This window comes from Capricornis sumatraensis, chromosome 9 (assembly GCF_032405125.1).
Source record: "Capricornis sumatraensis isolate serow.1 chromosome 9, serow.2, whole genome shotgun sequence".
NCBI lineage: Eukaryota > Metazoa > Chordata > Mammalia > Artiodactyla > Bovidae > Capricornis > Capricornis sumatraensis.
In genome coordinates, this window is record NC_091077.1 from 74,611,671 (window position 1) to 74,632,554 (window position 20,884).

The 20,884-nt window shown below is 39.0% G+C and overlaps 1 protein-coding gene across 2 annotated transcripts; it reads left to right on the forward strand.

The window, feature by feature from the left end:
- Positions 1 to 607: 607 nt before the first annotated feature.
- Positions 608 to 19,502, forward strand: MAT2B (methionine adenosyltransferase 2 non-catalytic beta subunit). Of its 2 annotated transcripts, none has more exons than XM_068979821.1 (7): positions 608 to 690; positions 10,045 to 10,239; positions 12,807 to 12,921; positions 13,112 to 13,264; positions 16,008 to 16,201; positions 16,974 to 17,087; positions 17,600 to 19,502. In XM_068979821.1, the coding sequence occupies exons 1-7, from the start codon at positions 661 to 663 to the stop codon at positions 17,768 to 17,770; spliced, it is 972 nt and encodes a 323-aa protein (XP_068835922.1). In that variant the 5' UTR covers positions 608 to 660; the 3' UTR covers positions 17,771 to 19,502. The 2 variants fall into 2 exon arrangements, with proteins under 2 accessions (XP_068835922.1, XP_068835920.1); XM_068979819.1 differs by lacking the exon at positions 608 to 690 and adding an exon at positions 3,547 to 3,685.
- The last annotated feature ends 1,382 nt before the right edge of the window (positions 19,503 to 20,884 follow it).

Sequence of the window (20,884 nt, forward strand, 5' to 3'; positions counted from 1 at the left end):
CTGGTAGGTCTGGAAATCACAGAAATAGCAGTCCTTAAAGCTAAGCCAAATTTAAAGCTACTCCACCCACCATTTCCTCAAACGGTAACAGGACAGATTAATGGAAATAACCTGTTGGTTTTTAACATGTGCGTATTGTTACCACAAGTGTCTTTTACCGGTCCTTTGAAATAATTAGAAACCACTGGAGAACTTTACCAAACGAATTCTGTTGTAATCAGGCATAACTCAATAAACTTTCAGAATAGGAATCAATTGCATGGCCTGCGTGCTTTCCAACTGCTGGCTCTTGCTTTTCTTTCGCAAGAGAAAATTGCAAGTCTTCACAGGAAGCTTTTTGCGGTTGTATCTATATTTCTTTCTAAGTTGGTTCTCCTAATGGTTTTGATAATGGACCTTATTTGGCTGGCAGTACAACATGAAACTTCTCATTGGATATTTTCAAGACTGCCACGGGGAATCAGCTGCCAGTTTACTGCAGTGTGGAATGCTGCACGAGATTCTGGGATCCGACTCAAAATGCTAATTTCAAAGGTCGAGTGAAGCTGTGGCTCACGTTTTCGCGTGCCTACGCTCTCTGCAGGCAGAACAAAGACCCGGTCCGAGGAGGCAGAAGCTGAAACCCATCTCAAATCTTTTTCCTCAGATAATTTTGGAATCATGCCTGAAATGCCGGAGAACATGGAACAGGTAAGACTGAGCTATTCAAGAAAAGCAGTCTGGAGTTGTATAGAGTTTCTGTACAAGAATCCCAGTGAACGTCTGGGAACGTAAAAGCCGAAAAGGGTGTGTTTAAAAAAAAAAAGTCATTCATTTCTTTAAGACTTATAACTTTGGGACTTGGAATAATTAAACAGCTTTAATTATTGACCCTGTATGGAGAGCTCAGCTAAGTCTCGATCGACAAAAATAACCCAAAACAGCACTTTCACTTAACCAAATTAAAGTGCATTCATATATGTGAAGGTTCTATAGAAATAACGCTTTTATCTATAGTTGGGTGCTCCAGGCTTTCTTTGTCTTGGCAAGAAATGAACCTGCTAATATCTCTAGATTGCTCTATTTAAATTTATAGACTTAGCCACCACACGAACTTGGATATTGTCTGTATAACAATGGCGTTTTGATTCATGTAGAAACTTCTATTTTTAATAAGGATGATTAAAACCCATGTACGAATATGTGCCCCTAGAACCATACCCAAGTTTTATCTGGCAAATATTAAACCAGATCCTCAAAAGTAGGCAAGTAAACTCTTTTTGTTCCTCACTCCAGATAAGGCTGGTCTGAGAATCAAAATGCTAATAGCATATGCAAGTCCTTAAATCGTCTTCGAGTAGGACAGAATTTTTTTTTTTTTCTGTAAAGATTAGATTGCATTACCGCTGCAACTAGAAACTTCACAAAAATTACCACTTTTAAAAAACAAGAGGATCTTGGATCTGCTCCCCTAACACCCACACCATTTCTTTGTTGTTTGCAAATTATGCATGTTTTCGCGTTGGAGCTTTTCTCTCAAGGACTCTAAATAATGCTAAATTGATTAACAGCCTAGAGTAAATCAAAAATAGAGAAGTGTGAAGGCTCAGTCTCTTGTTGCAGTTCAAAAGAAACTTTATTCTTACAGCAATTAGGAAATGAGTTCTGGTTGGGGGTTGGGTAGGAAAGAAAGTCACCGGACTCAGACGTGGAAAAATTTTTTTTAAAGGCTGCTTAATGTTGAGCTCAAACGTTAAACCAAAAAAGGTTTATGAAAATATGTTTTAGAAAGACCCAAGCAGTAATCACGTTTGTGGGCGACTTTTAACGTTTTGGTATCCTGCGTGTCTAGACAAGAACAGTACAGATTTACGTTCAAATTTGGCAAAACCTATGAGAGCCATGCTCGGGTTTTTTGCGAGTAAATTTCACAGGCATCCCGGCTTTTCGTGTTTGAACTGGAAATCAGTTGCAGTTGACTAATAGGGCCGCTTTTGATCTGTCACTTGAAAAAAGCGTAATCCAGGTGGTAGAAGGTTCAGCATGACTCTCTTCTAGTTCTTTTACTTTTCTTGGTAGTGGAGGTTCGCCTCGCGTAGTTTGACACTGCAACCTGTAACGCGGTGCTTCTCAAAGGCTGATCTTGACTCTGGTTAAAGTTCACTAGAGTAGAGTCCCAGCTATTGTTTAGTCGCAAAGTTGTGTCTGACTCTGCGACCCCATGGACTGTAGCCCGGCTGATCTTGACTCTGGTTAAAGTTCACTAGAGTAGAGTCCCAGCTATTGTTTAGTCGCAAAGTTGTGTCTGACTCTGCGACCCCATGGACTGTAGCCCGCCACGCTCCTACAATAACTCATTAAGAAATTACTGATAAAAGTCCGAGAATCCTTGTTATGAAGGGGCAACCAAATAATTCGTCCCCCAGCCTCCTACGTGTTTTTTTTTTAAACTAAAGAGTTTGACACGTTCGGAATTTCAAGCGTACTACTTTCTGGCATGCCAGAAAAACAAATGGGTTCTTTAAGTGTTAATGACGCAGATATCCGGAGTAGGCAATGGCACCCCACTCCAGTACTCTTGCCTGGAAAATCCCATGGACGGAGGAGCCTGGTAGGCTGTAGTCCATACGGTCGCTGAGAGTTGGACACGACTCAGTGACTTCACTTTCACTTTCATGCATTGGAGTAGGAAATGGCAACCCACTCCAGTGTTCTTGCCTGGAGAATCCCAGGGGCGGTGGAGCCTGGTGAGCTGCCATCTATGGGGTCGCACAGAGTCGGACACGACTGAAGCGACTTAGCAGCAAACGCAGATATCAATACTTTTTATTTTTATTCCAGTCTCAATCTCTCAAGAAAAACTCTTAATGCTCTAGAGATACAGTGGCGTTGTGCCGCCTCCTCTCCCCTCTTCACTCCTCCCACCGCTTCACTCCTCCCACCAAGACTTTAAAGTGTTCCATCCTGCTTTATGCGGTTTCCCTTGTAGCTTAGTTGGTAAAGAATTCGCCCACAATCCAGGAGACCCAGGTTCGATCCCTGGGCTGGAAAGATCCCCTGGAGAAGGAAAAGGCAACCCACTCCAGTGTTCTTGCCTGGAGAATCCAATGGACTGTGGACTGCCAGGCTCTTCTGTCCATGGAATCGCAAGAGTCGAACAAGACTTAGCGACTACACCACCACCGCCATCCCGCTTTGTGTATCACGTGCCCAGTTGATTCTTAAGACACCGCACACAGTCTGGGCTATCCAATTCACTCCTTACCTAGTTGAGAAGGAAGAACACACTAAATATTCTTGAACCCGCCCCCCGTGTCCCCCTCCCGTCCCCGCCGGCCCCTAAACAAAATTCGTATTCCCAGTTTAAGACCAGGGCCTTTGTTTCGTGTATCCCTTTAAGAGTTGGGGCGTGGGCTGGGAGCGTCCCGAACGCGCCCGCCCCCTTTCAGGGGCGTCGGCGGAGCGTGGCCAATCAGGAAGCACGGTTTTGGCGGCGGAAGCCGGAAGCGGTGAAAGGGGGTCTGGCCTGGACCTAGGGGAGGCGGGCCGAGGCGGTTGGAGCTGCGGCCCGCAGCGATCCCGGGCAGAAGGAAGTGGCGGTCGCTGCGGCGGCGGCGGCGACTACAGCGCAAAGACGGCGGGCATGGTGGGCCGGGAGAAAGAGCTCTCTATCCACTTTGTTCCCGGGGACTGCCGGTTGGTGGAGGTGAGGGAGTCGGCCCGCGTCTTGCGGGGTGGGGAGACGTCTCATGGTAACCGAGTGCGCAGAGCGGGAAGAGTCTGGTGGCGGGGGCTCGAGTGGTTTTCCAGACGCATCCTCCCAGAGTCGGAGGCCCTAGGAGACTAGGGCGGCGCCGCCGAGTTTGTTTACCTCGGTGCATACTCTTCTGTGTTTTGTTTCTCAGCTACTGCGACAGGAAATGATTAGGTTGGGTTTCACTTTCGAGCCTCCCGTCTCCTATCAGGAATGAAGAGGGGTTTTCCGAGCTATTTTGACTTTCTAAATTTTGTTTTCACCCTTTGTTCGTATCTTTTGATCTTAACTGTTCGTATCTCTGAGAAAAAAAGGAGCCAGGTGGCTTTTCAGAAGTAATTACAGGATTGGAGATAAGAACTGAACTCTTAGTTTCTGCATGGCACTGTTGTGCACTTCATATGCAGTATTTACTTTAGTCTTCATAATTATAAGATACTGGTTTTGTTCTATTTTACAGATATTTGAGACTAAGAGAGCAGGTCTTTGGTCCAAGTTCATTCAGTAAGATTGCAGCTAGGATTCAGATACAATCTCTGACTTTCTCAGGCTTTGAACCACTGCAGAGGTTGCATACAGCTCCTCCATAAACCCCAATCTCTATTTCATTCCAGCCCCTCAGTATTCGTTAGTCCATAGGATATTTGTCTAGCACTGGGGATAAGAAGAATGTTCATGCCAAGATAAGTATGTCTTAAGGATATGAGAGAAGATTGTAAGTGATGGCTATTTTTGAGAATGCAAAATTTTCACACCTTCAAAATATAGCATATTTAGTGTTTTCAAGTCATTTTGGGATTTGGGGAGTAAAGTTAGGATGGATGGGCTGTTTGATCTTCTGGTTTGCTCCTGTGTACCCCACACAATGCTGAGTCCCTAAAGTTGCACGTTGCTTGTTTATGTATGTGTATTTGTGCACTGTGTATGCATCTGTGTGTATATAAAGCTTAATCAGTTTTAACAGTGAGTTCAGTAGACAAATGAAAATGCGTTTTCCTTCATTCAAATTGCACAACCAAAAGCTTGACATGTATTTGCTTCTTTCAGAACCTGTAGAGTTAAAACTCCCTAGTGGGACTGTTTTATAGTTCATGTTAGAGGAATAAACTGTGGTGATTCCTGTTCGTATTACTGGCCGTGGGGTACAGTAGAGTGACAGTGGGAGTTTAGACCAGTGTCACCTAGGTATTTTAAAAAGTTTCTCAAAGTCCAGGAGTGTCTACTCAAAGATCTATCTCTAGGGGAATGTTGTGAGAATCAAATAAATCAATGTGAAACTTTGCCAAATCGAAGAGGTTCTGAAAATAGCAAAGTATAATTATATTTACCACCAAAACTTAAGAAAATCCTACTTTAGATATTTGTGATATTTCACCCTTGACTGTCTCTAGTAGAAGTTAATGCAAGTGTGTTAAAGTAGAAACCACTGTCCCAGAGTACTGTTTTGGACCATTTTGGAAGAGACTTTTATTGTCCTGTACCTTAGAATTTGTTGTTATTTGATTTGATGGCATAATAAGAGCTATGACTCTTCATTTATTTATATGTACTTACTTTTTTTTTAAATCTGTGAGTTGATAGAAGAGGCAGATGCAAATTAAAGTCATGTTTAATATACTTGACTCATAAGAATAAAAATTGAGAAATAGACTTCAGGAAGACAGAATATCTTCAGGTCTTAATTATGGTTTGGGTTAACTCAGCAGTGGCCACAGGACTGGAAAGGTCAGTTTTCATTCCAATTCCAAAGAAAGGCAATGCCAAAGAATGCTCAAACTACCACACAATTGCACTCATCTCACACGTTAGTAAAGTAATGCTCAAAATTCTCCAAGCCAAGCTTCAGCAATACGTGAACCGTGAACTTCCTGATGTTCAAGCTGGTTTTAGAAAAGGCAGAGGAACCAGAGATCAAATTGCCAACATCCGGTGGATCATGGAAAAAGCAAGAGAGTTCCAGAAAAACATCTATTTCTGTTTTATTGACTCTGCCAAAGCCTTGGACTGTGTGGATCACAATAAACTGTGGACAATTCTGAAAGAGATGGGAATACCAGACCACCTAACCTGCCTCTTGAGAAATCTGTATGCAGGTCAGGAAGCAACAGTTAGAACTGGGCATGGAACAACAGACTGGTTCCAAATAGGAAAAGGAGTACGTCAAGGCTTTATATTGTCACCCTGCTTATTTAACTTGTATGCATAGTACATCATGAGAAATGCTGGACTGGAAGAAACACAAGCTGAAATCAAGATTGCTGGGAGAAATATCAATAACCTCAGATATGCAGATGACACCACCCTTATGGCAGAAAGTGAAGAGCTAAAAAGCCTCTTGATGGAAGTGAAAGAGGAGAGCGAAAAAGTTGGCTTAAAGCTCAACATTCAGAAAATGAAGATCATGGCATCTGGTCCCATCACTTCATAGAAAATAGATGGGGAAACAGTGGAAACAGGGTCAGACTTTATATTTGGGGGCTCCAAAATCACTGCAGATGGTGACTGCAGCCATGAAATTAAAAGACGCTTAACTCCTTGGAAGAAAAGTTATGACCAACCTAGATAGTATATTCAAAAGTAGAGACATTACTTTGCCGACTAAGGTCTGTCTAGTCAAGGCTATGGCTTTTCCTGTGGTCATGTATGCACGTGAGAGTTGGACTGTGAAGAAGGCTGAGCGCCAAAGAATTGATGCTTTTGAACTGTGGTGTTGGAGAAGACTCTTGAGAGTCCCTTGGACTGCAAGGAGATCCAACGAGTCCATTCTGAAGGAGATCAGCCCTGGGATTTCTTTGGAAGGAATGATGCTAAAGCTGAAGCTCCAGTACTTTGGCCACCTCATGAGAAGAGCTGACTCATTGGAAAAGACTCTGATGCTGGGAGGGATTGGGGGCAGGAGGAGAAGGGGACGAGCGAGGATGAGATGGCTGGATGGCATCACGGACTCGATGGACGTGAGTCTGAGTGAACTCTGGGAGATGGTGATGGACAGGGAGGCCTGGCGTGCTGCGATTCATGGGGTCACAAAGAGTCGGACACGACTGAGCGACTGCACTGAACTGACTCAGCTTTCTGTTCCTCATTTAGAGTTCCTTGAGGTGTTTGGACATTCTGTGTTTGGCAGAAGTCAAATAATTTATAGAATAATGAGCGGAAATTATTTTCAAAGGAATATTTCTCTGGTTTTAAAAGAACCAAAACTGAGCTTTAAGATGCTTCAGGTGGAGTTCTGTTTATAGAGACTCAAAAGTAGAGATACTTTTGTTTGACTTCTGTTAATTTCAGAGTGATGTGTATTTTATTTGCCAACCACCAAAAAACTTGCAGTCTGAATGAAAACTTCTTGTTTTGGCTTCTATACTGTGACAGAACATGCTGATTGAGTCTCCAAAGAGAACTGTATGAAAAGAAGAAAAGTTACTTTAAACAAAACTTCTTTCAGTTTGTTCAGATATCTTCTGTGGGAGGGGTAATATGGAAAATGTTAGAATTGTAGGATTGTAAAGCTGTAAGAGCCTTAATCATCTGTCCAGCAAGTTACATTAGTAGAGTTGAAGTAACTTCTTAATGCCACAGTTTGTGGCAGAGAAGATAAAATTTAGTCTTAAGAAACCAAGTATAAGTTCAAAGGATTGAGACAGTACTCAGCATGCATTTGACTAAAGGATAGAGAGAAGCAAAAAGACACCAGTTCTGTTTCCAACCTTTTTCCTTTTACTGTGGGCAAAACTTGTAACATCTTTAGATTTAAGGTTCCTTGCTTTGGAAAACTCTCACATGAGAGTTTTCAAGAAGAGGATTATGCAGAATCTCTGTTTCAGAAAATGCTTGCACTTCAGATCTCTGCTCTTTTAATATAGAAAATTATTGCATACTGACATTGGACCACTAGGTAACTATTGGACTCTTTTCTTCCAGGGAGCTTACAGATGATCCCAGGCTGTACAGAGTTTGTATCTTCTCCATGCAACCATCCATACTATTTTAAAGTGAAGAATACTGTATGCCTTAAAGACCCTTGCTGTGTTTGTAACTTAATCCTGTATTTCATCAAATCTAAGATGCTCTCAATTGTAAGATTATCTGGACTCTGATTTTAAGATGCACTGAAAAGCCAAAAAGACTGCCAAACACATTTGTAAGATGCATCTTTATTTCCTTCATTTAACATGATAAATGAAGAAAAAAATGTGCTTCACTCACCAGTGAGGTACACAGAGATCTTATTTTACTGTTCAGTAATTTCGTGGTTACAAGCATGATGTTTGGTCTTTGACTTCTTTTTCTAGTTTTCCTTTTTAAGGGGAAAAGAGTAACAAGGTTGTTACTTCTGGAAGGGTAGATGGCAGTTTGTTTTTATTTGTTTGAGTCAGAGCTATCTTTAGGAAGGTCTTGGATGTTCCTGGAATCTCAAGTTTCCAAATCACCAGCATCAGCACCACCTGGAAACTTGTTAGAAATGCCAATTATCAGGCCTCATTCCAAATCTACTTGATCTGAAAGCCTTCCAGTTGATTGCTGTCCTAGGCGAATAAAGCCTGTGAACCACTGATCCAAGAACCACTGTCTATTCCTTTCCTTCTTTAGAGTGACACGAGAAATTCAGAAGAAACCAACTCGTAGGCGTTTTATAGTATTTCCCAGGGATCTTTATGGTATTTATCCTGTGCAAATTGTTTTCTGATTGTATCTCTACTAGACCTGGCCTATTTTAACCTCTTTAACAATTGCAGTCTTTACAGGGCTGTTTTCTTGCCAAAAATTCAAAGAAAATATTTTGCTGGCTGAAATCTTTGTTTGCATAGATTGTTTGACTTAGAGCCAAGTTTTGCAAGAGAGAGCCTAGATGAATTTTTCTTCAGCTTCTAAAACATCTTGAAATGGGGTGAACTAAGGAAGAAATATCTTAAAAAACTTACCTTATTCTGTTTCTGTCAGCCCTTTCATTTCTGGTTTTTCCTTTGATAGACATACTTGATTTAGGTGCCCCCCCCCCCTTTTTTTTCTTTTTCTTTTTCAAGTGTGCTGCTGCTAAGTCACTTTGGTCGTGTCCGACTGTGCGACCCCATAGACGGCAGCCCACCAGGCTCCCCCGTCCTTGGGATTCTCCAGGCAAGAACACTGGAGTGGGTTGCCATTCCCTTCTCCAATGCAAAAGTGAAAAGTGAAAGTGAAGTCCTCAGTCGTGTGGACTGCAGCCTACCAGGCTCCTTCGTCCAGGGGATTTTCCAGGCAGTAGTACTGGAGTGGGTTGCCATTGCTTTCTCCGTTTTTCAAGTATAGTCTGTTAAATTAGCTGTCTTGAGGGCTAGGGAAAAAAGATCTTTGGTTATTGTGTGTATAGTTAAGGTTTTTGACAGCTCAAAATTAGGTGACTAAACCAACATTTCAAATTTAAAAGGCTTCAAGTTGATACACTAATAAAAATTGTTTTTTGTTTTGAATAGTGTTTTCTTAATTCAAATGTCTGTGAGGATATTTGGCGTTAACCTGTCTTGGGAAGGAGGGAAATTTCTATGTAGAGATAATTGGAATTGTTTCCTAAATAGTAGTTTTTTTTTTAAATTTCAGTGTGTGAGGAGTTTTTCCTTTTTCAGAGTAGTGACATAGATCAGTTTAAAATATTTATCTTTTTCTTATCCTCTACTTATGTTTTATTAGTTTTAACTGGTCTAAATAGGTAAATTTAGAGTCAATGTAGGGATATTTACAAGGTTAGTTAAACTTAGAATGTTAGTTCCATAAGGACCAAATTAATTTTTCTTCCACATAAATTTCTGTGACATATTAAATTCTCTAATTTGGACATATCATAGTATGATAAAGTCAGTGAGGTTTAAAAGAAAACTTGAGATTAAAAATTGAAGAGCAAAACTGTCGGTTTGGAAACATGTTGGCAGAATATAACCCTAATATTTAATCAGGGCAGAAATAAGTAAGCTTTAAACTGCATTTTTATAAATAGAAGAACATAAATAAAGTTGATGGTTATTACTACTTTGGACATCATTGATCCTAAAAATAAGTTTTTCCATTATTACTGTTAGGAAATCTAAATCTGTTTGACTAGGTGATTCCTTGCAGTATCATCTTAGGTTATTTTTCTTGGGAAGGATTATTAAAACTTTCTCTTAAGTGACATACTTGTTGATGCAGTTTGATTGATCTTTGTTCTAACTTAAGACTTATACATATGGGACATGAAGCAGACAACTCAGACTTGAAATGTTTAGTGAATGAAGATGGTGGCTAATTTTGTTGAGAGGCTATTTTCAAATTAATTAATTATTTTCTCCTCTTTCACATTTTAGGAGGAAGTTAACATCCCCAACAGGCGGGTTCTCATTACTGGTGCCACTGGGCTTCTTGGCAGAGCTGTGTACAAAGAATTTCAGCAGAATAATTGGCATGCCGTTGGCTGTGGTTTTAGAAGAGCAAGACCAAAATTTGAGCAGGTCAATCTCTTGGATTCTAATGCAGTTCATCACATCATTTATGATTTTCAGGTATGGTTTATTTTAACGCATAAGTAAACTATTAAGGGGCTTCCCTGGTAGCTCAGCTGGTAAGGAAGAAACTGTTAAGAATTGTCTCAGTTCAGTCACTCAGTCATGTCCGACTCTTTGAGACCCCGTGGACTGCAGCATGCCAGGCTTCACTGTCCATCAGCAACTACCAGAGCCTACTCAAACTCAGTCCATTGAGTCGGTGATGCCATCCAAACATCTCATCCTCTGTCGTCTCCTTCTCCTCCTGCTGTCAGTCTTTCCCAGCATCAGGGTCTTTTCCAATAAGTTGGTTCTTCGCATCAGGTGGCCACAAGTATTTAGCTTCAGCATCAGTCCTTCCAGTGAACATTCAGGACTGATTTCCTTTAAGATTGACTGGTTTAATCTTAACAGTCCAAGGGACTCTCAAGAGTCTTCTCCAACACCACACAGTTCAAAAGCATCAAATCTTCGGCGCTCAGCTTTCTTCGCAGTCCAACTCTCACATCCATACATGACCACTGGAAAAACCTTAGCCTTGACTAGATGGACCTTTGTTGGCAAAGTAATGTCTATGCTTTTCAGTGTGCTCTCTAGGTTGTTCACAGCATTTCTTCCAAGGAGCAAGCGTCTTTTAATTTCATGGCTGCAGTCACTATCTGCAGTGATTCTGTCTGGGTGATATAAAAACTGTTGTTCTCAAGGAAGTTATACTACTTAAGCTCTAATCAATTAAGCAACAATAGTATACAGTGCACTTCTTTTTTTTTGAGGGGGTGGAAAAGTATGTCATCCTTAAAAAATTATGTTGAGATATAGGTTGACAAAAGGCAGAAAATGAAGCATTTTGTAAAAAGCTTCTGTTTGGGAATTACTCTTCTAAGTACCACTTTTCTATGCAAATCCTTCTCTTGTTTTGAGGGTAAAAATATTTGCTTTTGTATTTTTAACTGGAGGATAATTGCTTTACAATGTTGTGTTGGTTTCTGCGGTAAAACTACACAGATCAGCCTGTGTGTGTATGTGTGTGTCCCCTCCCGCTTGAGCCACCCGCCCCATTTCTACTCTCTCAATTTTGTCCCGCACTATTTTATATAGCAGCTTCCCGTTAGCTAGCTATTTTACACATGGTGGTATATCTGTCATTGCTACTCTCTCGATTTTGTCCCACCCTCTCCTTCCGCTACAAATCTTTTTGAAAACAGTATCTGTTACCCTTAAAACACTGCAAAACTGTTGTTCTCATATCTGTTTTTGTTGTTTAGTTGCTGACTTAGTGACCCCCATTGCCTGCAGCACATCTGAAGGACAGGCTTCCCTGTCCTTCACTGTCTCCCAGAATTGGCTCAAACTCATGTCCATTGAGTCATTGATGCTATCCAACCATCTCATTCTCTGTTGCCCCCTTTTCCTCCTGCCCTCAGTCTTTCCCAGGATCAGGGTCTTTTCCAGTGAGTCGGCTGTTTGCATTAGGTGGCCAGAATAGTGGAGCTTCAGCTTCAGCATCAGTCTTTCTACTGTATATTCAAGGTTGATTTCCTTTAGGATTGACTGGTTGATCTCCTTGCAGTCCAAGGGACTCATTTCTGTTTTAGAGATCACTACAAAGGCTAGAGAGTTTAAACAACTCATTGGCCATGGTCACAGAAAAATTATAGAAAGAATTAGGTTTTGTTACAACTCTTGAGTAAGAGGTGAAATCAGGAATTCAGGTTCTTTCTAAAAATATGACCCAAAGAACATTGCATCAGAATCACTTGGAAAACTTGTTCTTATGTCTCACTCCCAGAGATTTTCATTCAGTAAGCCTATGGTAGAGCCTGGGACTGCACATTTTAAGAACCATCCCAGCTTATGCACATGTAAGTTTGAAAGCAACTTTCAGATCATGCTTCTTCAAGCAGTTTCTGAGAAGGAGGAAGTTTCATGTGTGGGTACATGAGCCCTTCTGAAATCTTGACTCTGACTCAGCTTCTCTGGGACGTAGATGCCCGGTCTCTACCAAGGGCCTTCATGTCATACAGTATTGAACCGGTCTCTTTACATATTCATTTTTTCCATTAGATTGTGAAATCCTTGATCCTCATACACTGCTTAGCGTATAAGTAGTATACTTAAATACTTAACTGGCAATATAGTTTTTATGGATGCTTAATTTTCTTTAAATGATGGAGTTAAGAGATTAGAGTTTATGAATTTAATTTGCTATTCCTCTCCCTTTCCCACAGACTTAACTAAGTATTTAGGTCATATGAATGACATAAATGATTGCCCTTTTCTCCCACTCAGATGAGGAGATGAAGCTTATTTTGATTTAGAAGCCTGGCTGTTGCCCCAGAGTTCTGTCTGATTTTTGCCTAGGGATTGCTCGATTGCTCTTTCCTTCTCAGGAAAGACTTTTAAGGAAGTTTGAATGTTGAAAAAGGGAAATGTGACAAAACCACATTAAAAATTAGAATGATTCTTTAGTTGAAGGAATGTTTTAATAAACATGTTTCTTTGAATTGATTTAACTGTTGGAAAGCTATAGTTCTTCTGTTTTTATTCCTTTTTGAGCTAAAAACACATCAATGCTTAACTTCTAGCCCCATGTCATCGTACATTGTGCAGCAGAGAGAAGGCCAGATGTTGTAGAAAATCACCCAGATGCTGCTTCTCAGCTTAACGTGGATGCTTCTGGGAATTTAGCAAAGGAAGCAGGTAATGAAGACTATATAAAATCTTCATAAAATTAAGTGATCACTGAGGGTGCAGATATTATTTTGTAGGTGGCTTATAAGAAATTTGTTATACTTTTGATGAATAAGCTATTACAACTTCTGATAAACCATCAGGTTGTATAGTAATTTAATAGATTGTTTTCTCTCTCTCTTTTTTTTTTTTTTGGTAGCTGCAATTGGAGCATTTCTAATCTATATTAGCTCTGATTATGTTTTTGATGGAACAAACCCACCTTATAGAGAGGAGGACATACCAAATCCCCTAAATCTATATGGCAAAACAAAATTAGAAGGAGAAAAGGCCGTCCTGGAGAACAATTTAGGTAAGACACATCTCTTTAGTTAGCTCTCTGACTCTTTTTGAGGATTCCTTTTTGTTTAAGATTTGTGTGTATGTGTGTCTGTATCTTAATTTTTTAAATATTTATTTAGTTGTTTCTCTTTATTTGGCTGTGCCGGGTCTTAGTTGTTATGTATGGACTTAGTTGCTCTGTGGCACGTGGGATCTTAGTTCCTGGACCTGGGATTGAACCCACATCTCCTGCATTGGAAGGCGGATTCTTAACCACTGGACCACCAGGGAAGTTCCTTTTGTTTTTTAAATTAGTCAAGGAGCATAAATCCATTGGAGAAAAACTAGGGAATGTAGTTAACAAGAAAAACAAGAATTTTTGAAATCCTGAAGAATTTATGAATCCTTTCAGACCATTTTCAGTATCAGTGTGTACATGAATACCATTATAGATAGAAAGTAAATCAGATTTTTGTAATATTAAAAAAAAAAAAATAGGTCCGTATCATTTTTCTTGGATTGCAGTATTCTGTTATTTGTATGGTTACATTGTTTTCCCTGTGTTTGTATATCCACAGTCATTTGTATGGTTTTTCTTTTTTCCTATGTGTTTGTATATATACACACACACATTAATGTGTTAATTACAAAAAAAAAGAAAAAACAACCTCCTTAAATTCTTTTTTTAAAATCTTAAAACTGTAGAGTTCTCTTACAGTGCTTCGTCAGAGAAGCACTAAATGTGGTTATGGAAGTATTTTTTGTGGATTTCTAAACATCTATGCATATTGTTTTATAAACTGATTTTTCTCCCCCCACATACATGGATTTCAGTTCTTATGGAGCCATCTCTAGGATATCTTTTTCATATCAGTGGCTGCATAATATCTGATTTAATGCTCCTTTGCACTGAAACTACTGCCTTAGACTGTACTACATCCTTGAGAAACATCCCCTACTGTACATACCATGTTAACACATAGGGTTTTTTATTATTATAAATTATCCATTGGAAATCATCTTTGAATATATATTAGTATACAGCTGACCCTTGTACAGCTTGGGGATTAGTGTTGCCAACCCATGCATAGTTGGAAATCCATGTGTAACTTTAGATTCCAGAAACTTAATTGCTCACAGCCTACTCTTGACAGAGGGTCTTCCCTGGTGCCTCAGTGGTGAAGAACCCTCCTGCTAAAACAGGAGATGCAGGTTCGATCCTTGGGTCAGAAAGATCCCTGGGAGTAGGAACTGTCAACCCATTCCAATACTCTTGCCTGGGAAGTCTTGTGGATGGAGGAACCTGGTGGGCTACAGTCCATGGGATCGCAAAAAAGTCAGACACAACTTAGCAACTAAACAGCAGCTCTTGTCCCAAGCCTTACTAAAACATAAAGAGTCAATTTACACATATTTTGTGTGTTATATGTATTATATACTATTCCTAAAGTAATCTTGAGAGAAGAAAACATTAAAAAAAATCATAAGAGAAAATACATACAGTATTGTATCAACACTTAAGTTTACCTAAGTTTACAAGATGAATTGTCTGTCAGTAACTACATTAGTGTTTTATATGGTACAAAACACTATACGTGTCATGTGTTACTAAGACTACACATCAAAAATGAAGATAATCTGAGAAGAAATTTATATTTATTTACAGGTATGATTCAGGAATCAGTAAGGAAGAAGCAGTAAATGGTAGCCTAGTGTAATCAGTAACGATTGCTCCATGGTAGCCTCGCTTATACACTAGTGAAGGAATCATAAAACTATTGGCATAGGTATTGCAGTCATTCATTATACAGCTAAATACTGTTGTTTTTTTTAAACCACTTCCCTGTGATGATAGACTGATAGAGTTTTTCTAGTTACAAGCGAGACGAGACATACTGTATGGTAATGTAACTCTTTGAAAACGAAGTTATGAAACATTAAGAAAACACGTTAACCTTATATTAAATATCACTCATCTTATGCCTATGTAAGGATAGGCTGTCCACTTCAGTACATCTTATCCATGATATTTTGCATGAAAAAAGTTGCATATAAATGGAACCACACTGTTCAAACCTGTGTTATTCATAAGTCATCTGCCCAACTCTTTAGTAAGTTAATTTAAAATAGTTTTCATTGAATTTCAGTTAGTGTAAATTATCTAGTCTGTTATAATTCCTTAGTATTGACCAACATAAAATACCTCATAATTCCTTAGTCAGTGATTTCAAGGGCTATGTGGTGAACACTCATATACCCTTTATACAGATTTCACCAGTTGTTAATGTTTTGGCACGTGTTTTACATGTACACTGTTTTTTTCCTGAACTCATAGAATTTCACCCCAAAAGACTTTACCATGTATCTTCAAGAAGGATGTTCTTTTCATAATTACAATGCAGTTATTACACTTAGGAAATTTAGCATTAATGCAATACACAATCTATGTAGGAATTTTGTCCCCAAAATGTTCTTTATTGCGTTCATTTTTTTAATCTAGGAATTATCAGGGATCACTTGTTGAAATTGTCATGATCAGTTTTATTTTTAATGGCCACAGTAATGAAGAAATTATATAATTATAAAAATACCCCACATAACAGAGACATTTAAAAATATTCCAGATCACATTTGTTTAAATAGGTGAGCTGTGTCATTCTGGTATATTGTACGTTTTCTGTGATAATGTATTTTAAATCTACACACTCTGATCTTACAGCAAGACTTAAGAACCAGTGAGCTTTGAAATAGTATCTGCTTTCATTGCTGTCTAGGAGCTGCTGTTTTGAGAATTCCTGTTCTGTATGGAGAAGTTGAAAGGCTTGAAGAAAGTGCTGTGACTATTATGTTTGATAAAGTGCAGTTCAGCAATAAGTCCGCAAACATGGACCACTGGCAGCAACGGTTCCCCACACACGTCAAAGATGTGGCCAGCGTGTGTCGTCAGTTAGCAGAGAAGAGGATGCTGGTGAGAATCGAAGTGCTTTTTTAAACATTTAGAAGGACACCAAGCAAAAGTAGTTAGTTGGATTGTAGCTGTATTTATAAATAATAAAAATTTTAAGCTGTTATATTTTATTTTATTTCTCAAATACTATAAACTCCATTTGTCATTCTGGCACAGAAGAACCTTAATCGTTTCAGCCACTGTAAGAATAATTTATAATTATTCTTTTAGATATTTCAACAATAGTTCATTTTAGATATTTGAAAAAGTTAGAGCTAAATAGAATATCTACAGAAAGAAAAATTAGAGACTGAGTTATTTTAGAATATTTATAGTAGCATGACTGGGTTTTTTTAATGCATCAAAATTTGTGTATTTAAAAAACATGTACCATGACAATATTTAAGGATGTTATATGACTAATTAACTCATCTTGAAAAATGGTTCTGTTAAGTTTTGGTGTTAGCTTCTTAGGATAATTGAAAATGCTAATTGAATTGGTCTGTGTTTCATAAAAATCTGTAATCACTTTACAATTTCCACTGAATAAAATCAGAGCCACTAACAATTTATTTAAAAAAAATTCTTCAGGCTAAATTCTAGAAATTGATTTCCATTTTTAACTGGGGAGATTTATAGGAATTTGATTTTAGATATCATGTGTAGAGCATTCCAGAAAGGTACAATGCATCATATTTCCTGGACCTTTTTAACTTAGTTGTCTTGTCACAGTTGCTATTTCACTCAACTCAGAAAGTTTGAAACCAGTTTGAACTATTTGTGTTCTTGTCAGGATCCATCAATTAAGGGAACCTTTCACTGGTCTGGCAACGAACAGATGACTAAGTATGAAATGGCGTGTGCAATTGCAGATGCCTTCAACCTCCCCAGCAGCCACTTAAGACCAGTAAGTACATGGCACTTAGAACCTTACTTGGGAATTCCCTGGCAGTCCAGTGGCTAGGACTCGGCACTTTCACCGCTGAGGCCCAGGTTCAATCCTCGGCCAGGTAACTAAGGTCCCTCAAGCTGTACTCAGCCAAAACAACCAACCAACCAAACAGGTAGCCTTGTTACTTCTTGAAAGTCAGGTCCATCACTATTGTGTTCTATGGATAACATTTTTCTTCTTGTTTAGAAGTATTGGATAACTGTATTTTCCAGCACTGAAAGTGAACTTTGCTTCTATGTTGGCAGTTTCTATTGTTAAATTTCTCTAAATTGCCATATATATAAAGGAGCCCATGTGTATTGATGAAGTTTATAGAAAAAGTGCTTTCTTGATTGTGGCAGATGTTTTATTTATTTTTCTAGGGATCAAATCATATTTCTTGGACTGAGGGCAAAGGGAAATAGAGAACGTAAAACCTCATCCTGGGGCTTCTCATTTGTGTTTGATTTTGTGTGTTTGTTTTAAAGATAACTGACAGTCCTGTCGTAGGAGCACAACGTCCGAGAAATGCTCAGCTTGATTGCTCCAGATTGGAGACCTTGGGCATCGGCCAGCGAACACCATTTCGAATTGGAATCAAGGAGTCACTCTGGCCTTTCCTCATTGACAAGAGATGGAGACAGACAGTCTTTCATTAGCGTATGTGTGATGGTGGGGGTGGTGGTCGTGTTTTTTAAAACGAGAAGTCAAGAAGTCATGGCACTTTTTAAAGAAAAATGGAAATAGTTTTGTATGAGTGCTCTTCAGTTGTGACTCATGATCTTTCAGGTAAATGATGCTCTTGCACTAGTGAAATTGTCTAGGGAAACTTAAGGGCAATAATGCCTTGTTTGAAGTAATGATTTTCTCATTTTGTTCCGTCTCATTTGCTGTGTGAATATAGTAAATTATGATTTTCAAGTATTTGAGAGCCAGGATGAAACACATCTGCTGTAGACTTTGGAGGGGCGGGGGAGAAGAAATGCATTGTTCATTCCTATAAATAACCTCTACATTTTCAGGACTTTTACAACTGTTGATCCTTTTATGTTTTAAATTGTGTTAAATAGCATACAAATCATTGGTGTTCATTGTTTGCTTTGCTTGAGTTCAGATCAAAATGTTTGAGAAAGAAACTTTATTTTTGCAACCTAAGTACAGTTTTTATGCTTGAGATATTTCAACATGTTATGTATATTGGAACTCCTGCAGCTTGATACCTCCTGCTTTTGTAGCAGTGAAAGGTGAATGTTTGAGATAGAGAGAATGTGTGTATGTGTATCTATTTTTTAAATATATATGAAACTGTCCTTTCCACTCCATGTCACTAAGTGATATTTCATATGTGCAGTTATACTAATAGTAATGGGCCTTGTAAGTCTTTTGACCATTCATGAATAATAATAAAATACATATTGCTGGCATGGTAATGCTTAGTTTTCTTATATTTACTTCTCTTTTTTGAAATGTAAAGACCAGATATCTAAACTGTTTTGTTGCTATAATTTTTAAAATTTCCTTCTTATCATGTAAAATTACCTTCTTATCTGATGCAGAATATAGTTAATGTACATTAAAATACAAAGCACAGTAATAAAATGAGCCCTGGTGAATCTACCACGTGAAATCTAGACTGTTACAGACACTGTATTTACTTGTACCCACTGATTTTTCTTAATGAAAAGTAAATAACTATACTCTTGAAATATATTTACAAAGAATGTTCCTTTTGAAGAATGCAGAGTGTTTGAATGTGTTCTCTGTACCAGGTAATAGTCAGGTTACTTTGACCTCAACAGTATTTTTGGTCCTTAATAAGGAAGCAGAAAGAAAGAATAACAAGTGAGCCTTGGCTTCTATTCAGAGTTCAGTACAAATCCAGTTTTCAGATTTTCTGATTTCACTTGTGAAGTATTCTTTCCCTAGATTATAATCTTATTTTGTTGGACAAAAACTATTTCTAATTTACTTAGAATTTGGGGTTTAGAGGGGATCAGGTCTGGGTGATTTGGTTAAAGCCTCAGTTCCTAAACCATGGTATGTTTTATTAGGAACTAGGGAAATTTTACTGCTACGAGTGCTATGCTGGACCCACTGAAATAGACTTTCTGAAACTGATGACCTGCTGATGTAGTTTTAAATGTTCTTCAGGTCCTTCTGAAGTAACCAGCCTGGGACTTGCATTTGGCAACCACTGAAGCATTCTGGGTTTGTTTTTTTTCCCTTAGTTACACTTCGCTTCACATAGTACTCAATTCAGATTTTCACATTAAAAAATTTTTTTCTTCTCTAGCTGGACCTGATCCTCTTTAAACCCCAAATTTTTCATCAGTGGAAGAAATAAATGTAGTTCAAATCTGGCATGTTACTCTCTATATATGTTCATACTCTCAGCATCCCTTTTTTATTTAGATAGCAAAATACATATTTTACTACACTTATTTTTTGTGTGTGTGTGTTGCTTTTTCATTTAAAATACCAGGCTTTTCGTGAGCCCAATGCCTACAATTCCAATTCCCTAGTTTGTTACAGAACTCACAAAACATAACCTTTTGAAATGTAAACTGGACTTGGAGGCTTCAAATTTAATATGAGATGCTAAAACTTAACCTAGGAAGAGTCAAACATTTGGGCTTGTTGAAGAGCAGGTAATAGTTTCTTTTTTCTTCTTACACTATCAGCCCCAGACTTTATGTGCTGAGTATGTAAGTCATTGGATAGTTGAACGAATAATGAGGGTTATTGACTACAGAACTCATCTTCTATAGTTATAATTTATGTTGAAACTGGCGGATGAGGATAGTGCAAGTCGCTCAGTTGTGTCTGACTCTTTGCGACCCCATGAACTATACAGTCCGTGGCATTCTCTGGGTCAGAATACTGGAATGGATAGCCTTTCCCTTCTCTAGGGGATCTTCCCAACCCCGGGATCAAACCCAAGTCTCCCAAATTGCAGGCGGATTCTTTACCAGCTGAGCCACAAGGGAAGCCCAGGAATACTGGAGTGGGTAACCTGTCCCTTCTCCAGCAGATCTTCCTGACCCAGGAATTGGGTCTCTTGCATTGCAGGCAGATTCTTTACCAACTGAGCTATCAAGGAAGCCCGTGGACAAGGATGGATGATTGAAAAAGAAAAACAAAACTGCTATATGAGCTAAGACTGCATGAGATGGCACTTTTGTTTATCTGATGTATTTACATGTCTCTCAGCAGCATGAGGAAGAGTCATGTGCTTAGTCTGTTTTCTTCTCTGTTAGAGAAGCTTAGCTTTGTTAAGCTGTCTGGTAATCCTTGGCTGTCTGATCATGATTGAGAGTGAGACAGTGAAAGGACAATTGGAACTGCTGAATATCTGTGTAGGAGGACTGTCACGTGCATTGTAGGATGATTGATAGTACCTTTGACCTCACTAGACACCAGCCACACTCGGGTAATCAGAAATGCTTCCAGACATCACCGGTGTTCTTTGGGAGTAAGGTCATCCCAGAGGAGAACAACTATTCTAGGACCATGTGAGTGCTTCCGATTGTTAGATGGGGGTGGGGGTATGGCTCCTATTTTCATTACTTTCAGGTTTTTCCTCTTGGGCAGGTCCGATTCCTCAGAAAAGTTTCTTCCAGTCCCCTGCTTGGAGGGCAAAGGCCTGGCTGCCAGTGGTCTGGTGACTAGTGAGAGAGGAAGCCTGAGATCTGTACTATTAAAGCATTTCAGGGGGAGTGTATCAAAGTGAAAATTTGATCACAAAACAAACACGTTGCCAGAGGGAGCAGAGC

Coding starts and splice junctions, on each gene's coding strand:
- MAT2B (XM_068979819.1), top strand. CDS start 3,623: ATGGTGGGCCGGGAGAAAGAGCTCTCTATCCACTTTGTTCCCGGGGAC. Junction 3,686..10,044: donor GGGACTGCCGGTTGGTGGAG/GTGAGGGAGTCG, acceptor TTCACATTTTAG/GAGGAAGTTAACATCCCCAA. Junction 10,240..12,806: donor ACATCATTTATGATTTTCAG/GTATGGTTTATT, acceptor CTTAACTTCTAG/CCCCATGTCATCGTACATTG.